Consider the following 25,196-nt stretch of genomic DNA (forward strand, 5'->3'; position numbering starts at 1 on the left):
CCAGACACCCTACTTAGCCCTACAGAATGGATCCAGAGTTTTGCCACACCACCCACCCCACTTATCCCCTGTCCTGTGGACATCAAAAACAAGAGATTAGGATTGTGCTTCCCCAACCATAAGGTGACCTTTGGGATGCACCTTCAACGCACTCCCTCTAAACCTAAAATGCTTTCATTAACCACTTGCTTAGCAGCGATGGAATTTCCCAACCTTCTGACTCCTACCACTTCCTTGACTCCCTCACCCACTATAGCCCTTCATCTACTGCGGGACCAAGCACAGGAGAATTTACCTGCATCATTGCCCATCAAAGTAGCACTTATCAATACTATCCCCTAGTCGCCCACTCAATATTTCCAACCTCATCTCTACAAACTGCCTGGACTTTCTGGCCATTACTGAAACTTGGCTTCACCAGGCGGTGGGCCCGGCAATCTCCCAGTCCTCACAGAGGGATACACTTATCAGGATGGATAGACATTGCCTTTAGAAAAAAAAAAACATTTGGGCCTCAACCACTCCCCATATCAGTCTGCCATCTGTTGAACTGGTCAGTCAAAATCCCACGTTCACCTACCCAAACCATCCTTTTGCATCTCATCTACCATCCACCAGGACCCATCTCTTTCCGAGTCATTTTTAGCATTGCCAGGTTTTAAAAATCAGTTTCTCTTGTTTGGGGAGGGAAGGTCCGATTTAAATTCTGTTTTCCATTCGTCATTACCGATTACCTGCTGCTTCTGTTTATCCACTCCAAATTGATTATTCGTGGGTTGAGGTAACCTTGCAGGGGGAAATTCTAACTTGAGTGCCATCTTGCCTAAAATCAAAAAGTGCTCCCATTCCCTGGTGTTTTGTAGATTTGTCAATAGACTTAAACCAAGTGCGTTGCTTACATTCCTATTCTTATCACCCCATTGGTGATTGCTGCCCCATATTGTGTGATTTCTTTTGAATTTTAAAATAAATTACATTTTATCAACCAGCCTGGTTCATGGTCCATTGTGACCTGGGGTATTTGAAAACGGGTGAGATACGAGTGGTGTAGCATCTCAATATTGAATCTAACAAACACTTAAGCATTCAATCGCGCACTGCATACTAGGCCAATACTAAGGTGCGAGTCGCCCGATTGAAATCCTTAACACATTCTTAAAGTATTCTTTAGGCATAGCTGACCTTGGTCTGCCTAGTGCATTCTAAATAATGCAAAGAGTTCTTGCTCATCTCAGACTGTTCAACTGAGCTGAAAAGCAACTAATTGTATTACACCAAAAGGTCTTACTCACACCTAGAACGTCTCACAATAGTTCAAGGTATAAACTGCTCCTTGAATCTGTTCCACTATTCAGAAAGTATCCTGGTAACATGGTTGAATTACTAGGATTTCAGTTGTATTAGGTAAGATTGTCATAGTAATGGTAAATCTTCCTGACCCGTGTCAACCCGAGAACATTTTGCCTTACTGGAAGATTATTTTTTCTTATGCCTCTGAGTGTGAACCTTCTCCACACTGTCTTTTTTTTTTAGACTCGCAATAGTGTCTTTTCAAAGTTATCCCACGACAACCTTTTGGCAATAAGTGCCTGTTGCTGGGTTGCACTAGGGGCAACCCCTTTTAACTTTCTCCGGCTAACCTTGAGAGAACTACTGGTCCCAAGGGTAGAAAGGATCTTTGGATCCCTTTTACATTTTATTTGGTGAAACCAGCACACCCCACCTTATGTGGAGTGCCGGGGAAATCAATTGTATCCTTTTCACAGAAAAGGATTGTTACAGGGACAAGCTTAGCTTTAATGGCTGGTGGGAGGGATACCTTTTATTAGGTGCACCTTTACCACAGGCTGTGTGCACAGCCCTGTTAAGGCACCCAATGGTGTTCATTTTCCCCAAAATGGGCCCAGTCTTGTTTTTTCATCATTTTAGTGTTTGTCCTTCCTTCCTCCCCCCGACATACAGGGTGGGAAATTCCTGTGCGATTTTCATCTTTGGCGGTAGTCCCCTGGACTCCCCGCCCAGGCTCCAGTCTGTCTGAAGGCAGGAAGCGAGGGAGGAGTCCAAAAATCCACAGCCATTTGTCTTCCTCCTTGTGTGAATGGGGACACATCCCAGTGGGGGGTGGGGGGGCTGGCTGTACTGATTGGACAACCAGACCACCCCATGTAAAATACAGGGAGATAATGCAGAGGATGTGCTGTAGTGCCTGTTAAATACTACAAACCTGGAAGCTGAAGATAAGTCGCCAACTGGAACCAAAACCGAACTAGGATGAAGGAAATGCAGCTGAAACTATTTCCAGTGACCAGGGAGCCTGCTGTGTAACCAGAGCCTGCTCTACCCCTTCCTTCCAATCGACCTGTGGACTCTGAAAACGACCCACAGCTAGGCGAGACCCAATAGACTCATGATGACCTGCATTTTGATCCATCCCACGGCGAGCTGTAACCTTGTGGGGCTGCAATATACCAATACTCTGGGACCTCGAGCCATTGTGCGGTGCACGGTCTTCCAAATCTCGCTGAAAGATCGTGGGCATCCTGCTGATCTCCAGCGACAGGAATAAAGTCCAAAAAGTCCCCTCACCAGTGCAGAACCTTTCTAACGATGAGAATCCGACCGGTGATATTCTGTCTTCTGTGCTCCTGTAAAAGGCACCAAATCCACAGCCACTGTTAAGGAGAATCCTCAGAAATGTATTAATGCCCCTCTACCCTAGAGACCCCCAGCTCTTTTGCTGGACTTTAGGATTTTTAACCGAGAGAAACCCCCCCCCCCCCCACTCAAGTATTTTTCTGCGATTCAAACACTTTTGGTTTTGGAGTCTGACAAACTCCATAGGCATCTTTTTACATTGTGGCACACAGCACCTTCAGTGCAGTGGCACAGGGACGTCTTCCAGATTTCCCCAAGGTTTAAATACCTTCTCTTGGATAAACTACTGTTTCCAAGAGCAGTAAAGTGAAATTGACTACTTACATTTGTAAGTTTCTAGACCCAGCACACACTATCTTACAATCGGGTCCTGGAGGGTTACTTAATATCCCCTTTGTCTAGCTGCTCATGTAACTTAGGTTACCCCTTTCTACAATTAATGGCTGGGGATAGTGGTTTACTTAACTACCATTGTATGTTTCTACTGCGCACTGCGTTTGCAGCTGCAGTGAAGAACCCATGGATGCCCATTTCGTCAAATTGGCTCTGGTCTATTTTCGCTATTTCTTGCTGGAAAGGTCCTTCTTGAGATTTACTCTGCGAGCCAAACCATGTTTGTTTGCTTTGTCTTTGGTGGGATTTACGAGTGAAGCCTGCCTCTGGCTCCAGAGTGTCTGGCAGGGGCAGGAAGTGAGGGAGGTGCCCGAAACACTGCTTAATCCCCTTGGTTACAGGAATGCACCCAAAGGTGATTGGTTGGCTGGCCGCCCAACAAGGACAGCCACCCAGCTTTGAGATCGACAGCTATGCTGGAATAAATTGGAGAAACCTGCATAAAATACAAGGCTTTTTGGCTTGGACGGCAGAATCGACCACTGGACGAAGGATTCCGAAGAATAGCTTGGATGAGACTCCTGGACCATTGGTTTGCCTGGTGAACCCCTGCTGCTGTGCTGAAGCTCTGAATTCGCCTAGACTAGAGAATCCCTGCAAGGAAGACTTCTCCACTTGGGTTTGTGGGACCAATCAACCCCAAAGTGAACTTGTCTGACATCCTCAAGGCTGGCAGTACTTCCATTGCTAGAGCCGAAGTGCCAGGGAGAGTAATACCAGATTGAGTGCATCACTTAAGTCGCACCCGAGCGACCAGGAAGATCCTCCGGACTCCCAGGAAGCAGGACTGACCAAGCCTGAGCCACCTAAAAAGAGTGTTGGACCCCAGATGTGAGGAAAGTCTGAAGTTGTAGCTGAGAACCACAGTGGTTCCATTTGCTGAGACACAAGGATCTGAAACCGTGAAGTGCCAATGAATTGAAATTTGCCCTTTGCTGTCTGTCCCAGTGCAGGAGTCCCCAAAAGTCCTCCCTCTTGTCCCAACGATTTAGGAACAGGATCTCTAGAGCTGCACAGGAACAGAAGCTAGCTGGAACCATTTCTTCTAAACAAAGCTATAATAAAACTAAGGGGACTTGCCTCTTGTTGTGTAGCCTTAGTTATCAGTCGAGACTTGTCTTGGTTTCTGTAGAGTTGCTTGCAGCTTCTACCCCTCACAAGTCTCACAGCTCGTGGCCCTACATTGATTCTACTTTTTCTACAAAGACTTCCAAAACATTGTGCAAGACTTTCTTACCTGCAAGCAGTGCTTCAGCTCACCTAGACTCCAAAAGGGTACTGCACACCAGCACATACAGCTGTTGGGAGCGGGGGGGGAGGGAGGGAAACTCACCTAGAGCCTTCCCAGTTGATCCCTGCTGCAAATCCCCTTCCAAGGTCCTGTGTTCAGTCACCACAACAAGGAATCCACCGACTAGGTTTCTGGCTGTAGATCCTGAAGTTCTCCTGCTGAGCAATCTTCTGTGAGGAGCTACTGTGCTGGCTTGGGTATTTACTTACCTGAAGTCTCTGGTGATTCCTGTGTAGTAGTGGGGTGCTTTGTGATGAGGCCTCTTGTTCAGTTCACCCAGTCCCACTGCTGGAATCCTCCTAGGGTGTCTTCTGTTAAGGCCCTGGACCCACCACTAACTCCAAAGTCAAATACTTACCTGTTCGAACAGTCATCCTAAGGAACTCTGACTTTTGCTACTTAATAACCTATCCTGACACTGCCTGTTGACACTGGACCCTAGTGACCTCCCTTCTGCCACTGAGAACTCATGCTCCAAGAATAAGGGAAGGACTTAAGGGATTTGCCTTTTGCACAGAAAAGAGAATACATGTTTAAAAGTGAATTACTTGTAAAAGAGTAGGTTGGTAACCAACTGAGAGTGAACAGTTACATAAGTTCATACTTGCCTTGAATGTGTGTTGAACTATTGTGAAAAGTATATCCAACATCTTTCTTTCCTTAGAAACTGTTTTGCCATTCTAACAAACAGTAGATGTAATAGTATACTAGTCAGCTACAATTTGGTTGTGCCTCTTCCCAAAAGTAATGCGGTTGTGTTCACTTTATTATTCCTGTTCAGATAACTGTACGAGTGTCCCCCCCAACTGGGTCTTGCTTCCCCAGACTTGCCGTTAGCCTGTCTAGATAAGCCTGCATTAGGTTTTACGTACCTAGAAAAACTGAGTAATTCCTAAAGTGTAACATTGGGTTTTGGTTTCCCAGGTCTGTTTTAGACAGCCTTAGGTTTATAACTGCCCCAAGTTTGATAGCTCCTTGAAAAAGTATGTTAGTTTACTTAACTTGAGTTAGCTGTGTGCCATCCACAAATAAGTTACTGCTCATTTCAATCTGCATTTCACTGATCTCAAAAGCACCTGAAATTGAATATTACATCCATATGTTTTACTCACCTAGTAAAACTCATCACAAAATTAGTTATAGGTTTTTACTGAACCTAGAATAAGTGTTCACTATTCACAAAACACGGTCCAGTTGACCGATTGAGATTGTTACTGAGTCATGGTACAACAGGTAGGGTTTACTTCCTGAATGTAATCTGAAAGTAACCATTGTTTTTTTTTCTCCCCGAATAGGTATGACCTATACTGAATGCGTGAGAAGGATTGGCTTCCCTAGAACTACTGTTGGGTGTTCTAAATAAGCTTTGGTCTGTGTACCTTCAAGCATAGTGTGTTTTTATAATTGTGGTTATATATAATGCGATCGTACCCATCCCCCCGAACCCCTAACCCCCCCCAAGATTTATCTGGGCCTAGTTTGTTTTTGAAAAACCTTTATTTTTGACAATATAGTGTTTCAGCGTCTTTAGACCAGTTGTATGCAACAAGTTACTTACCTGTATGTTTTCTCCAGGATGGGTCTGGCATGGATTCTCATGAATATTCCCCGTCAGGCTGGGAATCCTCAGTAATAGAAAAAACTGTTTTGTTTCCAAACTGTATTTCTCCCATTAACAAATCACTGAGCTCGGAGTCATACTGCCCCCAGCCTACGACTACCCTCTACCTAAGCCCCTCCTTTGGAAGCCATCTTCAGATTTGGTAGCACATGAAGAGGCAGTAGGACCAAGAGGCAGGCGGGAGGGTTCACATGTGAATCCATGCCAGACTCATGCTTGAGAACAGCTCCAGATAAGTAACTTGTTCCTTGCCCAGCATGGGGTCTGGCATGGATTCACAGGCTCATGAATCAAGAACACAGCAATACACATATGCACAACCAAGGGAGGTACCTCAATCTCTTACCTCACTAGGCTCACCTTCAAGCGAACATGTTGCACAGCTCCGCTTGGCAGACTCTGGACTCCTTCCTGGAATCCCTGTCGACGCAGTAGAATTTCATGAAGGTGTGTGTCAACCTTCATGTAGCAGCCCTGCAGATGTCCAGCAGGGGCACACTAGACAGGAACGCTGTAGTCGCAGCGATTGCTCTGGTAGAATGGGGCTCTCGGAAGGCCAGGCAATGGTCGGTTTGCCAACCAGTGACAGTGATACGGCTGGAGAGCCACATGGCAATGGAAGCCTTCGACAGGTCATTCCCATGGTTCACAAACAGCTGAGAAGTTCTTCGGAAACTTTATGTGGGCCACATATCAGCACTCTAGCCACATCCAGCGAGTGCAAAGTCCTTTCAGCCGGCAACAAAGCCGTCAGAAAAACACAACACCAAGGACTCTGATGTCAGACGGCACCCTGGGCATGAAAGAGGGGAGCGTCCGCAGCATCACCCTCGTATTGTGGAAAGTCAAGGTGGTTTACAGGATGGGGCCTGGATCTCACCCACTTGCCGTGCAGAGGTGATAGCCACGAGAAAAGCAGTCTTCCACGACAAACTGGAGTGGAACAGAATGCATAGGCTCGAATGGGGCTCCCATTAGCCTAGCAAGTACCACATTGAGCGCCCACTCTGGGGTTGTCACTGGCGTGAATGTGCGGAATAGTCCCTTGACGAATTCCTTCACTAACCAGTGTGACCACAAGGAGGGTCGTCCTGGGGGGGGGGGGGTCTGGTGTAGCAGGAGATAGCCACCAGATGAACAATGGAGGCGTGAGACAACCCACATTTAGCCAACGACAGCAAATCTGGAAGTACCCGAAGAGCTGTGACCCTCAGCGGGTCGTTCTGTGAATGTCACCAAATTGCGAATCGCTTCCATTTGAGTATGTAGCTTTTCAAAGTAGATGATGCTCTGGCCTTGGCGAGTACCTCCTTGCAGTACGCCGAAATATTGCAAACCCTGAACTCTAATGCTGCAGGAGCCAGGCCTTCAGGTTCAGCGATCCCGGGTTGTGGTGCAGAATTGTGCCACCTTCCCGATTGAGATCTGCCACCAGCAGCTTACCTGGAGGGGACGCCGACATGAGACGGTCCAGATTCCAGATCTGCCTCAGCCATGCAGGTGCGATGAATCATCCGGCACGTTCTGAGTTGATGACTCGAAGACGCAACGGTAACGCGGGAACTCTTACAGAAACGGGCCGTCCCAGGGGAATGAAAATGCGTCCACTATGCTCCCCGGCTGGGGAAACTGGCTAGCATATCTCCGGCACTTGGCATTCGTCGCCGTAGCAAACAGATCGATCTGGGGATTGCCCCATCTGCCAAACAGGTTGTCAACTCGTGGCAAGAGCGTAGCTCCCTGCTGAGAGACTCAGTGACAGTGTTCTTTACTCCTGCCAGGTGGCATGGAATGAGGAGCATCCCCTGGGCGACGGCACAGTGCCACAAGTCCTGCGCCTCCCTGGAGAGCACCGGGGATCTGGTGTCCCCCTACTTCTGGATGTAAAACATTGTGGTGGTATTGCCCTTGAAGACCCTCACCACTTTGCTCTTGAGGGACGTATAAATGACTTTAGGGCCCAAAACACTGCCCGCAGTTCCAATACATTTATGTGTAGCACCACAGATCCCAGAGATGCATCCATCATGAACACCTCCTGGGGTGGTGGTTCTGGGGCGGTGGATCCAGCGACATTGGAGAGCATGCCCCACCATCTGATCGCCAGTCGGAAATCCATGTCCTGAAGCCTCAGGACACCTGAACCCAGCATGCGTAGAGTAACACCAGCAGAGACCGCATCCATAGCCTGCAGAGCTAAATCAGATAAATGCACAACATGCCGAGCAGCAGCTTTATGGTTCTCACTGTGGCGACCTCCCTCCGACTGATGCTAGGCACAACACTGTTCAGCCTGGATCCCAGGAATAGGGCGTCCTGTGATGGGAGACGAGCAGGACTTTGCATAGTTCGAGAACCCCAGATATGTCAGAAGACAAACGGTCCACTCCGTGTGTTCGATGGCAATGTCCCCTGACTTGGCCCTGATGAGCCAGTCCAGGTAGGGATAAATGTGGATTCCCTTGCAGTCGCAGATGAGCTGCCACCAGAGCCAAGCACTTGAAGACTGGGTGCAGACTTCAGCCCAAATGGAAGGGTTTTGAATTGATCATGCTCCCCGTGAAGGACGAAGCGCAGAAACTTACAATGTCCGTTGTGTATGGGGACGTGGAAGTATGTAGCCTTTAGATTGGACGTCAGAAATTGCCCCTCCAGCTGGCAGAGCACGTGGTGCAGTGCGACCATCCACAACTTCTGGGACTTATGTATTTGTTGAGCCGTTGTAGGTCGAGAATGGGACTCGAACCGCCAGTCTTCTTGCGTACGAGAAGTACATTGAGTATACTCTGGAGTTGCAGTGGAACCAGCTCTATGCCCCCCCTCCTGGAGCATGGGCTGCACCTCCAGCAGCAGCTGAGGGATGTGGTTTTCCTGCTGAGCCACCAGTAGTATTCGCAGACACTTTCGTTGGAACCCTAAGGCGTCTGTGGGCGAGAGTGTCCAGCACCCATCTCAGTGCAGGTGGTCTCCCACACGCTGATTAAGTTCACCAGCCAGCTTCCCACTGGGGTGCACAGGCCGCCCCCCCCCCCCTCCCAACAATCTGGTTGGTTCAATCCTGTTCCCGAAGGACTTTGGGCGACCCTGTTGGCTTCCTGGGTTGAGGAGCAGGAGGGTTGGCAGTAAGAGGACAAACCCCTGCCTAAACCTTTTGCCGACCTGAGCGACTTTCCTCCCGAGGAACGAAAGGACATCCGTCGTTGCTGCAGGGTACCTAGAACATGTGCAGGCTCTGTGTCAGCCTTGACGGCCTGAAGGGACTCCTCACCGTCTGCCCCGGTTGCAGGAACAGGTTGCCCCCGTCAAAGGGCATGTCCAAAACCCTTGCCTGGACCTCCTGCCTAAAGTTGGTGGCCTTGAGCCAACAACAAAGAGACTCATTTTCCAGGTAGGAAGTCCAGCAGTTGGGCCAACTTAAACCACAGCTCCCGGTCTTATCTGGCCACGATCATGAGGGCGTTGGCGGCCATGATATTCGTAGCAGAGTAGATGAGCTCACTGAATACAGCTCCTTTCCCTAGTAGTAGGAAGAGGCGACTGCCGAGCCGGATTACTTCTTCCTGACGGGTTGCAGTGATCGAGTCCAGTGACGGCTAAGATTGCAATGGTGCATAGTCCGGCACCCTGTATTTCTTTACAGTCCCAGCGAAAAGAGACCGGCTGGAGAGTGGTTCTTTACCAAAGCCAGCCCCTCGTCTCAAACGTCATCCAGAAAGGGGACCAAAAGGAGGTCTTCCTCTTCGCCTCCTGCCACTGATAGAAGAAGCCCGCCTTCCTCCAGCATGAGCTGAAACAGCTCTGAAGCTCGGGCAATAGCGTGAAAAAACCCACTTCGACCAGTGGAGAGGCTCTGGGAGATCCACCCCCATCCCACAGTCATCTGTGCCCGTTGTCAGTGTCACTCAGGGAGAGGGGCGATGGAGAAGGTTGTGAAGGGTGGCATGGAGGCGTAGGATGCCTTTTTCTTGGCCAGTGGTTCCCCTGGAGTCAACGGGGTGCCTGGAACTGGTGCCATGGGAGAAGATGGCGCCAGGTTCCCTCAGTATCTCCAACACTATCGAGAGAATGTCCAGTGAGATGTCTCTAGGCAGTATCTGGGGTTTAGGGACACTAGGTGTGGGGGCCTAGTTGTCCTGGGGCCCCTTGTCACCTCTGGACGGTATCCCTGGAGTCATAGCCACCCCCGTCGCGGGGAGAATCTCCGGTGTTACCCTGGTAGTCATCGCCCTCCTGGATGGAGATAATTTCATCTGCTGAAGAAAGGTCTATACCCTGCAGACCTTCGTCCACCCCCCCTTCCTCTGGTCCAGAGGGGTCGGCCTAAGGCCGAGGTCCAGCATCCTCTTTTCTGGAGTCTTCTCCATAGGGGTGCTCGACGCCTCCCTCCTGGGAGAAAGCCTACCCGGCGCCTGGGCACACTGCGGATTGCACCCCCTGCAGCCTTCAAAAGTGACCACCTCGAGGGAGGGTGACAACTTTGCATGGTGCACCTGGACCTTCAGAGAGGCTGGTCCCCTTGTCCTGTTTGGCCTTCTCCTTCCAGGCCGTGTCGGACGCCTTGCTCTGCTTGGCCTTCTCCTTTGGGAGTTTAGTCAGACCCATTGTCTCCCTTGGCCTTCTGTCGTGGGAGGGTTGGCCACGGCACCCGGCCTTCTCCAGATTCTCCCAACTTCCCCGGAGTGGTCAACTTTCTCTTTGACGACGATCCAGAGTGATGGCTGAAGACCAATGCTGGAGTTGACGATCGTGCTGGACCGTCCAGGGTCCCGCAGTAGCGGCGACCGACAGTAGCAGACTTGCAGTGCTTGCCCTTGTGTTGGTCTTCCACGGATGGGGCGCCCACAAAGGACTTAAAAGCCTGCTCAGGTTTGCCGGATCTGGGAGAGGCATGCCCCTGGGTAGCAACTGGGGTAGAGGCCTTGGATGCAACCACACCTCAAGTGGCATTGGCATCGATCCCTCAACGCTTCGAGAAGCCAGGGCAAAACATACAATCCTCCTTGTGCGTCGGGTGCAAGCAATACAGGCACTGGGAAGGCTCGTCATCCAGGTACACATTGCGGAAACCGCAGTCAGAGCAAAGTTTGGAGAGTGGTCCTTCTCGTCCAACATGATCCATGCGGTGTAGGCCTGAAGAAGCTTCTGCAAAGAACACTCGACGAAAAAAGCCCTTGAGCGGCTGAAAGAAATCCGAAAACAGGCCCCAGTTGGATGGACGACCAATGGAGCACACAGGCTTGATTGACAGAAAAATAGCGTAAACCTTAAAAGCGAAAATGCAGCAAAAGAGCAAAGCACAAGGACTCCCAACACTTGAACGTGCTGTAGAAATCTGAAGATGGCTGCCAGAGGACGGGCTTAGGTAGAGGGCAATCATTGGCTGGGGGCAGTATGACCCAGAGCTCAGCGACTGGTTAATGAGAGAAATTGCCACTAGCAGAATTGTTTTCAAAGCAAGGAGCCTTAACGGGCAATGTAATGGTTCAAAAAGGACACATGCGAGAAACTTTAGGACTAAATTTAGATCCCAGATGGGTACCAGAAAAGGTGTTGAGGATACCCATTTGTGAGCACTTTCAGAAATTGAATTTTAAAATAGGAAACCCGAGGAGCGCTTTAAAATAGATAATGCTGGAGCCCATCCCTCTCTACCAAGGAGCAGCTTCTAGAGCAGCCTGCTCCTGCCAGATCCATCGTGCACTCATGCGTGGGTAAGCCTGCCAATTTCCTGTAGATTGTGCCGCCCCATAGCACCATCTACTTGATTTGAAACTGACGTCGCTAAATCCTCTAGCTTCCCGGACAGCAACTGTTTCTCTGCCTTCTGTCGTATCTCCACCATGACGAGCCCACAAAATGGCCGCTGCCATATGATGTTTACTGTTGCCTAGCAACAGTGTGAGCTCCCGCTCTGATTGGGCAGCTACTTGCTCATCACTGCAGCTGCGACACCGGATGGCGTGAGCCAGCCTTACTACGAAGACCAGCTATCAAGGCTAGCTGCCTGTCGAGAGCCAACAGAGGCCAGGGCTAGGAACTCTGTCGGAATTGTGCTGCCTTCCCAGATACCCAACACCGGACTTGGTAACCATCACCTTGTAAGCCTCTCGCCTACCATTGACCATTTGTTCATTCATGACAATTGGTATGATAATTCACTCACCTGTGCCCACCTACATCGGCCTCCTGACTTTTGAAACACTGTAAAACTTGCTCTCATTTGTGCAACCCGGGCATTGCACCATTCACGTCATTCGCTGTGTTCATTCTCACTGCTCTATTATTACATGTGCTACAACCAAACTCGCCAGCACCCACTCTGCAGGCTAGCACCTACTTGCCATCAAGTTACTTGACTGCTCCAAAGTGTTCTGCAATGTGCCCGCTTCTTGCATCCTGACTTTTGTAAGCCATTACCCTAATCCCATGCTACGTTCTCCTCATTGTAACCCTTACAATTGATGTCAAACCTCACTACACCCTCACCCAGCTCTGCATGGAATATTGTATTCAGTCTCACATTATTCCTTTCAAAACAGTGTTATGCTTATGTACTTTGCCTGACTTCACTGATCCATTGTACATGTGCTCAATATTAACTGCACACTGCTTCATGTTTTACTTATTTGCCTTGCTGCATCGCTGTGCCTATACTTCCATGCTCTGCATCCCGCCTCCAATTGCCCACCCCATTGGTTAGCTCTAAATATCGCCTTAGCAGGGCTACTCTACACGCTATAATTATGCATAGCAGTTTGTGCATTTCCAATAACCTATGCTATCAATGCTAGTTGCTTATTGCATTAACCTTGGCCCACGTCCCCATTATTGTATTGCCTTGACCGTACATTATGTTTCACAGCTTACCACTAACTGCCCATGCAAGTACTATGCTCGTATATAGCCACTAGCCAGGCCTTTCAGCCTACACCACTATTTTTTGGATAGCTGCGTTTGTAGTTCTAATAAGCCACGCTATTAATGCTAACTGCCTTTTGCATCAACCTGGCCCTTCTGCCTTCGGGACCCATTATTGCATTGCCATAACTGTATATTATATCTTGCGCCAATGGTAATTCCAGATGCTGCTACCTGAATGTGCCTAACTGTTCTAGTCGCTTACGCCTGAATGCGCCAATTTCAATGCTAGTTATCTCTACTTTAATGTGCCCAACGTGCTCTCAGCTCCTGCTCGATTGCTCCTAGAACACTGACTTTAGCCCATATGCCACAACTCTACTAAGACATAATACATCTACCTGTGTACCGCCACCGTTAGGGTACTACCTGCCGCCCAGAGTGAGCAGCCCTATTGAGCCATACCTGAGATACACCTACCGAGTCATAATTACCGCTCCCTTAAGTCTGGACCAGCTCTACTTAGCACCTGCCGCTGGCCACACCATCTTCCTGTGGAATTATAACTTCAGTCCCACAGAACGATGCACACCATAAACAGTCAACTGTCTAACACAACTGACTACTCTGTGCCCTTACAATAATGGCCTTCATCAACCTCCTACCCTGCACATTGCAGGAGAGAAACTTGAGACTGAGCTAGATTGCCACAAATCTACGACCCTAAAACCAACAATATCAGGTCCTCAGACTCCTATATCAGGCCTACGACCCTCGCCACCAACCATATCCTCACCTTACCTACCTTGCGACCCTCACAAAAAACGAAGACCCACATCTCTGCCTACTCTTGCACTCGCACCAGAACCAACCGTCCTAAACTAAACCCCCCCGCTCCAAGAACAGAACAAAACGACTATCTCAGGAGCCCTCATCAATGCTAGATCCCTTATGGCGCATACTACCGACATTGCAGGCATACTCTCTAGTGACAACTTTTGGCTGTTACTGAATCCTGGCTACATGAGGCGGCAGGTCCAGCCCTTATGTTAGCCATACCTGACAATTATCACATACTCTGGGTCGACAGACCTAACGCCAAAGGTAGCAGCCTCGCTGTCATTTCCAAGACCAAACTGGCATTAACACTAACCACACCACCTGAAATTAAATCCTGTGAACTGCTTGCAGCTAAACTCCCCATCTCTAATAATTACACTCTAGCCATCCTATTATATAGACCCCCTGGCCCAATAAGGACTTTTGAGGAGGACCTTTCCAGCCTCCTCTCAAACATTAAAAACTTGACAGCTCCTATTGCTAGGAGACTAACTTGGGCTTCAACGACCCGCAGGATAAACAGGCCCAATACATTGAAACTATCCTGACAGAACACAGCCTGACTCAAAAGGTCCTTGCCCCCACTCAAATGAAATGACTGATTACTGGGTAGCCAACTTGAACTGTTCTACAACCATTACGAAAATAACCCCTCAACACTGGACTAATCACCACCCAATTGGTTTATCTGCCTCCATAGAGCCCCAAAAATCTTAACATAGCACCACCATTACAAACTAGAAGTAAAAAAGTCATCACTGCCGAAAAACGACTTCCTCTACTTGTACCTACCCACTCTATTACTATTAATTCTGACCCCAACAAACACTATGACTAAGGCCCTTGACGCTATTGCGCAAGTCAAACTACATAACAGCAAACAAAAGGCATACCTCAACACCTGGTTTACACCCCAGCTAAAAGAATTACGGCTTCAGAAGAGCTAACTCCAACCCATCTGGCGACACTCACCCATGGTTGACAACAAAACCAATCTTACAAACTTGTACAAGAAAGAAATAATCCTCACTAAAAGGAATACCTTCAATGAAAATCACTAAGGCCAACTCCAATACTAAGGAGCTTTTCTCCATCCTGCGTGAAATGGAAAATCCTTTTCCACCTACAGATAATATCCCAAAAGAAACAATGGTGCACCAGCATCCAGAATGCTCTAGCTAACGAAATAGCCATTTTGGACTGCAGGGTGGCTAACAAAAAAGCATCCTTGCGATCCTCACACCTCGCCCACTACTATTCCTAATAGAGCTACACCTTTCAGATTCACCAATATCTCCATACTAGAAACTGAAAAGGTTATATTATCACTGAAGCCCTCTAACTGCCAGGGTGACAGTTGCCCTACACAAATTATTAAGGATGCAGCTAGAGACTTAGCATCTTTTATCTCTAAGCTTATCAACACTTCCTTCAATTTGTGCACTGTTCCCAACCTCACAGAATCCTGGGTGCTACCACTTAAGAAACAAACCCTAGACCTGGCCATCCCCACTATTTACAGACCCATTACAACAGTTCCATTTCTCCTCAAAATTGACAGGGTAGCCTACCTCCAAATCAAAAGCTACCTTGAGGCCAACCTACTAGGATCGCGCCAAACCACAACACGGGACTGAAACAGTCTTAATTGATCTAAAGACAAATCGACGAGTTGAAGGACAAAGGTAAACCAGCTATGATGCTACTCGTCGACCTATCGGCAGCTTTTGACCTGGTGGATCATGCAGTGTTATGCGAACACCTAGCGTCAGCAGCACATTTCTCGAGTGATGCCATAGCCTGGGTACAATCCTTCCTAGCTAACCGGATGAGTGTGTTCTCCCCTTCAGCCTCAGTAGTCCCAATCCAAATCACCGGTGGTGTCCCACAAGGTTCTTGCGTCTCACCAACAATGTATAATATCTTTACCAAGCCACTGACAAACTTGACAGGCTGGGCATCACATACACCAATTATGCTGATGACACACAGATCCTCAAACCTTTATCGGGCAACTTTGTTGAGGACACGGCTCTGGTAAACAAGATATACCTCCTCATTCAGGCATGGATGGCCTCTGCCTGAATGATAAAACTGAGATTCCGATTCTGGGCTCTGACCATAAGCTAAAGAAACATAGCCCCAATTACACAGCATTTAACATTGTTGGCAACAACATTAATTAGTAACTGGACTCTACGCTAACAAGTTATTTCAATGGCCTCATCTACAGCTTATATCTGGAAACTGATTAGGGCCTGCAGACCATTTCTATCTGAATCTAGCTGCATCACGCTTGCCAATGCATCAATTAGATTACTGTAATGCCCTCTACGTAGGCGCGAAAAAAAAACCCTAAGCAAAATACAAATACTAAACAACGCCCGAGAGTTGCCTTGAATCTACGCTGCAGAGAGCACATATCTCTTGCCAGACTAACCAGAAGTATCTCCTGCCAAACTAGATCCAACCATCGCTACCTCGAAATTCCTAGATTTCGACTTGCCAAAGCTGGCGGAGGCCGCTTCCCTGTCAAAACAGCTCTTGCCTGGAACACACCCCCCACTGCCCTCAGAGTGGAACAACCATATGCCAGATTTAGACGCAACTTACTGAATTGGCTTCGTAAGGACATCTAGCAATCACCCCCCACCCAGGTCATTTAGCAATTTCCTGCCCACTACTCCCTGGCACTCCTGACCCTAGGATCTTCCACGCGACTCCATGTGTACTACATTCCCCACTATTTCTGCACTCCACCCGTAATACACCACCTGCATCATACACTTACTGCATGTTCTGTAATTGCCTCATGCTATGCACCTACCTGTTACATGGTAACCTAGCTTCAAATACCCTGTGTGACTTCATGTGTATGACACTCCTGATATTTGTGCACTGTACCTGTACCATCTTACCTGTAACTTGCACTCCTATTGCATGCTCTAATTGTATTATACTCTGTACTCACCTTTTCTATTTTGTGTAACTAAGCTTCAAATATTCTTGTAACCACAGCGCCCAGCTACCTAAGGGTTTGTCACGCATCATCAAAAAAACAAACCTAGTAATGGGTCCACATTCTTGTACCAGTTACCGAACTTGTTTCCAACAACACTGATACAAGGACTTAGTTGCTGGTCTTCTGGCCGAAAGCAAATTCTCCATTACATCGTCCGAGAGGTTCCAACCCTTGTATCTCAGCCTCTCAGAAGCCAAGCGTCTTGACCTCTGGATGGAGAACCTGATCTTCCTCTTGCAAGAGGAGATTCTCTTTGTGGAAGACTTATTGGGGGGCACATGGACATGTCAAGAAGGTCCAGGTACCATGTTCTCCTGGCCCAGTCCGGGGCTATTTGGACCATGGTTTTCCTGAACTTTCTCAACCTCCTAATTACGTGAGGAATCACGGGGACTGGAGGACACTTACAGAAGTGGAAATTCCCAGTCCACCACAAACACATCTCCTAGAGCTCCTCTTGGGGGAAATTCCCTTGAGCAGTACTGATCGCACTTCGGGTTGTCCCTGGTCGCAAACAGGTCCACTTGAGGGGGTTCCCCAAAGGGTGATAATCTCTAGAAGGACTTCCTGAGCTAGTTCCCATTCGTGGGACACTGCTCTGCCTGCTCAAAGGAGTCGCCGTGTTCTGCTCTCCAGCTGGAGAACTGCTGACAGATTCCTTCCTGTATTGCCCAGAACCAGAGCTGCATTGCCGCTCTGCACAGTTGTAGTGAAACTACTCTTGTAGAGATCGTACATGGCCACTGTTGTCCATCATTAGGACATTCCTTACTCATACAGCGGGCAGAAAGGCCCTCAGTGTTAGTCTGATTGCCCTCAGCTCCAAAAGGTTGATGTGTAGTTTGGACTCCGATGAAGACCAACAACCGCTGATTGTCAGATCGTTGGTGTGGGCTCCCCACCCCGTGAGTGAGGCATCCGTCACTACAGTTATCTCAAGCCATGGTTGCCAAAAAGGTTCTCCTTGCAAGCCCACCATAGCAGATCTTTAGCCACTGGCCGGTACCTGCAAAAGATCTGACTTATCCCCTAAAAATTGGGACCATCGAGTCCGAGAGCCCATTGAAGGGTCTCTCTCAATCGGGCCTCTGGCACCAGAAAAATGCAGGACGCTATAAGGCAGAGTAACCTGAGGAAATCAAAGGCTGGTAGATGCTGGGCATTCTGAAGCTTTGTTACCATTTGCAGAATGTGGTGAGCTCTCCTCGGGAGGCGAGGCTTTGCCAGAGGACGTATCAGTACTGCTCTGATGAATTGGAGCTTTTGGAGTGGCATCATCTGTGACTTCTTGTATTTGAGGGAGAAGCCCAGTCTGTAAGAAGTGGCAGGTCATGGTCAGATGCTGGGCTTGCTCGGGTGAATTCACCCTGATTAACCAGTCGTCCAGGTAAGGGTAGACCTGAATCCCCAGTCTCCTGAGGCCAGCTGCCACTACAGCCATCAGCTTGGTGGATCTCAACCCGAATGGAGGCACTCAAAACTGATAGTGAGAATTGCCAATCGCGAACCTCGGTACTTTGTGCTTGAGATGGATCGGCACATGAAAGTAAGCATCCTGAAGGACCTAATGATACCAACTAGTCTTAGAGTTGGAGAGCCTGAAGGATCGGAGAAAGGGTTACCATGGTGAACGTGTCCTTCCTGAGGAACTTGTTCAAGTTTCTCAAGTCCAAGATGGGTCCCAAACCTCAGTCTTTTGGGATGAGAAGGTAAGGGGAGTACCAACCCTTGTTCCTCTACGCTATAGGAACATGCTCTATTGCACCTTTCTCAAGTAGGGTTAGAATCTCCTGCACAAGGAGTGGGTCTGGCATTTTGGCAGCGCTTGGCTACCGGTGGATGTCCTGAGGCCTTGGTCGAATAGGAAGGCAGTAACCTTGGGCTATTGTTTCCAGTGCCCAAGCATCTGAAGTACTGCCCCGCCATTCGTTCAGATACAACGTGATACTGCCTCCTTCTGGGGTCTTATGGGTCAAGGCCTCAGAGTGGCTTTGCAGCAGCTGCAGCAGTAGACGAGGGGACAGTTGCCGCTTCTGGGGCTGACCCAAACCCTTTTCCACCACAAGGAGAAAACTCCAAGAAGATGACCGAGTAGTTTTATAGAAGCGCAAAATGATTTAGCCACAGCTGCTTTTCAGGTCTACAGCTTTTCTAACCTTTCGGCTGCCTTGCTGCCAAACAACCTAAAGGCATATTGAGTAATCTGGGTTGCACATCCGGTGCAAAACCAGATCCTCAGCCATGCAAATGTGCGCAGGACTGCTAGACGCCATGGACCTGCTTATGCCATCAGCAGTGTCCAGCGCCGACTGGAGACATTGCCCCATTGCCTCCTTTCCAAACTGCGAGAAAACCTTCCTGTTCCTTGCCTTCAGGGATGTGTTCAGCCGATGCCGTCATACAATCCCACAGGGTGCATGTGAACCTTGCAAGAGTCCAAGTCACATTCGTGGACTTTAAGGCAAAGCTGCCCGAAGAAAAAATCTTCTGGCTCAGACATCAATCCTTTTATCATCCCTATATGGGGGAAGACGGGTAAGCCGTATTCCTAGTGGATGTGGCCACCAGCACCACTAAGTTCTCAGGCGAAGGATGTTCCGATAGGTATTCTGGGAGGGTAGAGGAAGGCCTGTATCTGCCCCCCCCCCCCCCAAATTTCTTATTAACAGCTGGCCCAGAATCTGGTGTTCCCATGTAGCCATGACCCTCTTTTGCAATGCCCTATGAAAAGGGAGGACAGGGTCCTTCTGAGGGCCTTCATTAAGGATGTACGTCATGTCATCTTGGTCAAAATTTGGTAAATGTGCCTTTCATCCCATAAAGTCAATGACTATACATTAAATTTCTGTACCCCCACATGCCTGCATGGTCTGCAGGGTTGGGTCTATCAAAATCTACTTCAGGGGGAAGTATCCAGGCCACTGGCTGTTTGAAGGCATTCATATAAATCAGCCATCTTAGAACTAGGGTCTATTAATTGTTGAGGAACATCTAGTCCCAAATTTGAGTAATGTCCTCTTCAGAGGATTGCTCCTCAAAAATGGAAGACATCGCCCTAAAGTCTTGTCAGACTGTGGCTGGTTTATCTTCAACAGGCATCGATCTCGGGCTTCGACAAGGGTGTCAATTTTGGCATGGGAATGAAAGATGGTCTCGACAATGTCGTTGGTTATAGATGCTGGCTTCAACAACGAAGCAGGCTTGTTAGGCAAAGTTTGCACACAGTACCCTCTGGGACCACTACACACAACTTTGACTACAGGTATAGGCAACCCAACCTTTGGTATTAGCTGGTACTACAATTTTGGTAGCGTGTTGAGCAGCCAGGCGCATCTCAAAGGGAAATGTGAGCTGTAGTGGAGTTGCAAAGATTAACAGTTACAGGTATTCAAATAAACTTCCACTCAAGGTTTCTTGCATAATCAATTTGTCAGTCAGTTAAAGCCTTCAGAAGGGAACAATATAATAAATACAATTCAATAGTGAACACTTTGATTTTCTGAATAAGTAAAGACCCTTTTGGGATGGCACAGACAACCTACACCCACAGGCGACCTCAATCACAAGGGTGACGGGACATTAATATCTTACTGTTGGCATTCAGAACACTCTTAAAAGTTAGTGAAAGGCAACGGTTATTAGAGCACAAATATTCTTAAGCAGAGTAAGTACTTTTAGAGCCTCATAGAAGAGTCATACAATTCAATTGGCTTAACCTTAGTCAATAGGCAAACGTCTTGTATAGGATGAAGCACTTCTGGTAAGTAACTGGAAAAGTCTTTGCATAAGTTCTTAGTAGTCTGATAGAATCAAATGAAGGGCCACAAGCTGATTAGACTTGAGTTACAAGCACTTCTACAGTAAGAGGCTTTGTTACAGTACCTTAGCCATGAAGAAAAGATGCAGCTGACAACTTGTTTCTGTGCAGTCCTGCAGATGTCACTATTCCTGGGCCTCAGTCGTGGGGACAAGAGGGAGGCATCGGGGACTCCTGCCATGCACCGAGATGGTCAAAACTTGCACCCGGCAAACTTCACTTTCAGTGGCTGTTCAGTGTTTCAGCTCCTCGCGTCTACCACAAATCTCAACACTGCGGCTCCTGGCTGTCGAGATGGCCTTTCCTTGCTTCTGGAGTCCTGCACTGCTGAGGGGCCTTGGTCAGTCTTGCTTACTGGGAGTCCGGTGGATCTTCCAAGAGCTTTAGGCCAGCTTACAAGCAACACAATCTGGTGTTCCTCTCCCTGGCTATGGTGGCAAACCAATGGTACAGGAGTTGCAGCAGGCATACAGTTGTTTCGTCCAGTGGTCGACACTGCCTTACAAGCCAAGAGACTCGCCTTTTACTCCGTTCTCTCCCATTCTTTCCAGCCTAGCCGTCATTCACCCAGCAGGGTGGCTGTCCTTGCCGGACAGTCAGCCAACCAATCACTGAAGAGTCCATTTGGGTCTCCTAGGACACTAAGCACAGGTGGTTTCGGTCACCTCACTCACTTCCTGCCTACCCCAGACTCTAGAACCAGAGGTGGGCTTAATGCCTGAATCCCACCAAAGGCGAAATGAACAAAGTCCAAACCTGGTTTGGCATGCAGAGAAAATCTCTAGGACGTTTCCACAAAGACATGGTGAAAAAAGACTGGGGACCATTGTCATATGGCTCCTGCACCATTTTGAAAAAGATGGCTCCCGCGGCCGTTTCACCTGAGCCACGACTGCAACCTGCGGTAAATGCAAAACATGGTAGTTCGAACAAAACCACTGCCACCAGCCATTCTGTGAGGAAAGGTTAAAAAAGATGTCACGAGGGTCTAGACACAAGGGATACTAAGTAACCCCTGCAGCACTATTGTAAGATAGTGTGTTCTGGGTCTAGAAAGTTACAATGGTAAGTAAAGTAAATTTCACATTACTGCTCTGGGAAACAGTTTATCCCACAGAAAGGTATTTAAACCTTGGGGAAATCTGTGCCACTGCACTGAAGGTGCTGTGACAACATAAAAGATGCCTATGAGTTTGTCAGACTCCATAACCAAAAGAAACAGGTAAAATTCACATTAAGACACGGGAGTGGGAAAAAGGGTCAGTCTCCAGGTTTAAAAAAAACAAGTCCTCAAAATCCATCAAAGTTGCTGGGGGTCTTTAAGGTGGAGGGAATTGGCACTTCTGAGAATTGCCCCCAACAAGGCTTCGATGCCATCGAGGAAGGTATCTACGTCCTCTTCAAAGTTGGCTTCGAGAGCGCCTTCGATGGATGCGAAGTAACCTTAGATTTCGATGGCGGGTGGTTTTCCGACACCATCTTGCCAGCCGTCGCCTCTGATTTATGCACTGGTAGGTGTGATTTTTTTTTATAATTTGGAGAAATTTCCACCAATGGCACCCTCGACTGGTCGTCTGATCTCGGGCGTCTGGTCTTTGACCTCCCTCGGTCACTTGGGAGTGAGTTGGGTCATGTCTCCATGTGGCTTTGAGGGGGTCTGGGCCGGATTCTCGAACATTTTTGTTCTGAAGGCCTGCCATTTTTCAGGGTACTCATGTTTAGAAGGGTAGGGGATGACCCTTGTGTCAGTAGATGAGGGAGAGATCGGCGTTGTCTTTTCTTTGATTTTTTTTAGACCAAGAGGAAGATTTCCTCAGACTTCTCGATCGATGTCCTAGACCTATGTCGAGACTTTCCACTCGATTCTTTGTTTTCTCGAAAACTTGAGGATTCCTTCCCCACCGCCAATTTACCTCTACGTTCCTTCAGAGCCTTGTTGGTCATCGCCTGACAGGAACCGCACTCGTTGACCCGATGGTCAGGGCCCAAACACCAGAGAATTTAGATGGGTCAGTATTCAACATCTTCCTGCACTTGTTTAAGCCAGTTTTGGGCATGGAATGATTTGACGATGAAGACATGACTTGAAAAACTGAAGTGCCGTTTGTGTCACAAAGCAAGCTAGTGGAAAACGGAACTAAAGCAAACTGGCGCGGCTTGAGTCCTTTATACTATGGATGTGGACGGTGGCCCTCGAGGGACATCGACACAACTGCCTCGAGCACAGCACCCTCTGGTGAAAATATTTTGCCGAAGCAGCAAGCTGGACTATACGAATATCCAAGACTATGAATACATGGGAGGACAATCCATTCGAAAGACAGCCCACGAAAGGGTTGACGGCTGTTGAACTCTTGCTGGACGAAAGGCTTGGACAAGATCTGATTGAGCGAGACTCGTGCTCCTTCTTGGCGGTTGCCAGGGCCACATCGACCACTTTTCCGAAAAGGTTGGCATCCTCAACTGAATTGTTAATGAGGGAAGACAGTGTCTCCAGCTTAAAAGGTAAATCCCATAACAATGAATGAGTGGAAAAAGGCTCCACTCATTCACAATATAAAGAAAAACATACAGAAGTCCAGCAGAAAGGTGCTGGGGGTCTCACTAGGAGAGGGGATGAAGCAGAACAATGACATTTCCCCAACAGGGTCCAAAGAAACTAAGTTGCCAAATGAGATCTTACCCAACAATAACTCATGCAACTACTCTAATCCCTAGAGTGAAGAGACCGCTCTGCTAGTACTATGAGTGTTTGGTTTAACTTGTGGAAGGCCAGTAGGTTAGATTTTACTTTCCGTACCAGATGGACCAGGAATAAACTTCCATACCACAACCAGACAGTTAGGGGGACACAAGGAAATTACAATTTAGAATTCAGATCTCACCTGTATAACTTGATAATTCTTAGCTTGATATCAGACTCATTGGGTTTGCCGTTGCTCCGTTTATTGCAATAGATCTCCTTGATCCTTCCAATGCGGTAGGGTTCTGGGGCTTCTAGGTTGCTACCCTTGATGTAGTCGGATGTTTTCCGGTAGTACTCTGGATACAGGTCTTCGTCCACATCTTTCTTCTGAGGGCGCTTCATGGGACTGCCCATTTTGACACTGCAGAGTAGGTTTTAGAAGATAAGTAAAACATTCAACAGATATTATAGGCAAACATGATCACTAAGCCATACAATGGGTATTTTATTTGGATTTGTAAAGTGCACTACAGCCCATGGGCATTGAGGTGCAGTTTCATGAAAATGTCTTAGTTACAGGTAGGAGGACTTGCTCATGGTTAAAGAGAACGAGGGCGTAATAGGGTGCAGCGACAACATGAACATAGGTGATTGTGATTAAATACGAAAAGTTGCCTAGATCATGGAGAAAAACATACATGCAGGCATCAGAATGGATTGGGAACAGGCATCTTATACATTCCACTGCAAAGCAATTAGATTAAGGTTAAAGTCACTTGGATTGAATATGAATCCCCATTTTATTGTCAAGAAGTGGTCTATCCTGCAGAAGTATCATTTGGTTTGCCTCAACAAAATGATTCCATCATGCTTTGACTCAAGCACAACATATCGGGACAATAATGAAGTAACTTCTACTTGTAGTCAGGGTGAGACTTCCCAGCACTACTATGCAACTTTAATCTGAAAGCCATGTACCGCTGTGTACACTGTTTAGTTATAAACACCCTTTTGCATCTAAGATACACTAAATCAAACTTCAGGATTCTGAAAACGAAGCCAACAAAATACATTACTTACCTTTGGTAATGTTTTTCTAGAGGCCTACCCGTAATGGTGAATTCATTTCTGTGCCAATTCCCTTTAACCCGCCAGGCCCAGCTTGACACTTCCTGCAGGAGTGATGGCTCTCTAAATCACCCCTCCCCCCCCCCCTCTCCAGCCGTCTTCTTGGACTGGTAACACTGGGTATGAGTTGCTGTGAGAAACTAAAATGTAACCAGTCATCAACTGTTAATACCACATTTCTTACCCCCTTACCTAAACTTTGCTTCTCTCCCAAGACCCTCAATACCTGCAGCCTATGCCTCCTGTGCTTGTATGCTTCCTTAAGCGATCTGCAGAAAGTTCAGAAAGTTTTTATTTCTTGCTTTCACCAACTGTACCAATTGAGGATTTGCTTTGCTAAGTCGATTATCTCCATGGAAACTAACAATTCTCTTGAAGTTCATGCAATTTTCAAAAGTGTATTTTAATCTACTCAATGCATTGCTATTAGTTTTGCGAGCTTTTAAATGTTTTGAATGATCTGCTTTCAATTGTGTTTTCAATTGAACCTTAGGAATCCTGAATTCAAGTTCTTCAAATCACTCGTGCTATACGAACATTTGCTTGTCTTTATTGTCTGCTCATCTAGGAACTTAACTTCTTGCGTGGTTCACGTTATGCTTTATTTGTTCCTGCCTTTAATATCTTTTCACCCTGTGCTTTTGTCGCTACGTTACCTGCCTGCTAACGTTTAGACGCTGACACGATCAGCTGTTCAATTAAGTTTCCTTTGAGTTCGTATGAAACCTTGCATCACCACATAGACGCAAGTCTTTAGGTTCTTTGCTCTGAATACCCGACACGCGCGATGCTATTGCTAAGCAGGCAACGACACCGCTGCATCAACTCACTGCGCACGCCCTGGGTTAGTGATTAATATGCAAACTGCAACACGAAAGACTGCCG

General features: G+C 47.7%; 1 protein-coding gene across 1 annotated transcript in view; it reads right to left on the minus strand.

The window, feature by feature from the left end:
• The window catches only part of DNMT1 (DNA methyltransferase 1), a 425,596-nt gene that overhangs the window by 123,743 nt on the left and 276,657 nt on the right, over positions 1–25,196 (minus strand). Inside the window, exon 22 of the mRNA XM_069604056.1 lies at positions 23,383–23,604. Coding sequence (XP_069460157.1) covers positions 23,383–23,604 — 222 coding nt within the window. The remainder of the gene's footprint in view (positions 1–23,382; positions 23,605–25,196) is intronic.

This window comes from Ambystoma mexicanum, chromosome 3q (genome assembly GCF_040938575.1).
Source record: "Ambystoma mexicanum isolate Mex_15411 chromosome 3q, UKY_AmexF1_1, whole genome shotgun sequence".
Taxonomy (NCBI): domain Eukaryota; kingdom Metazoa; phylum Chordata; class Amphibia; order Caudata; family Ambystomatidae; genus Ambystoma; species Ambystoma mexicanum.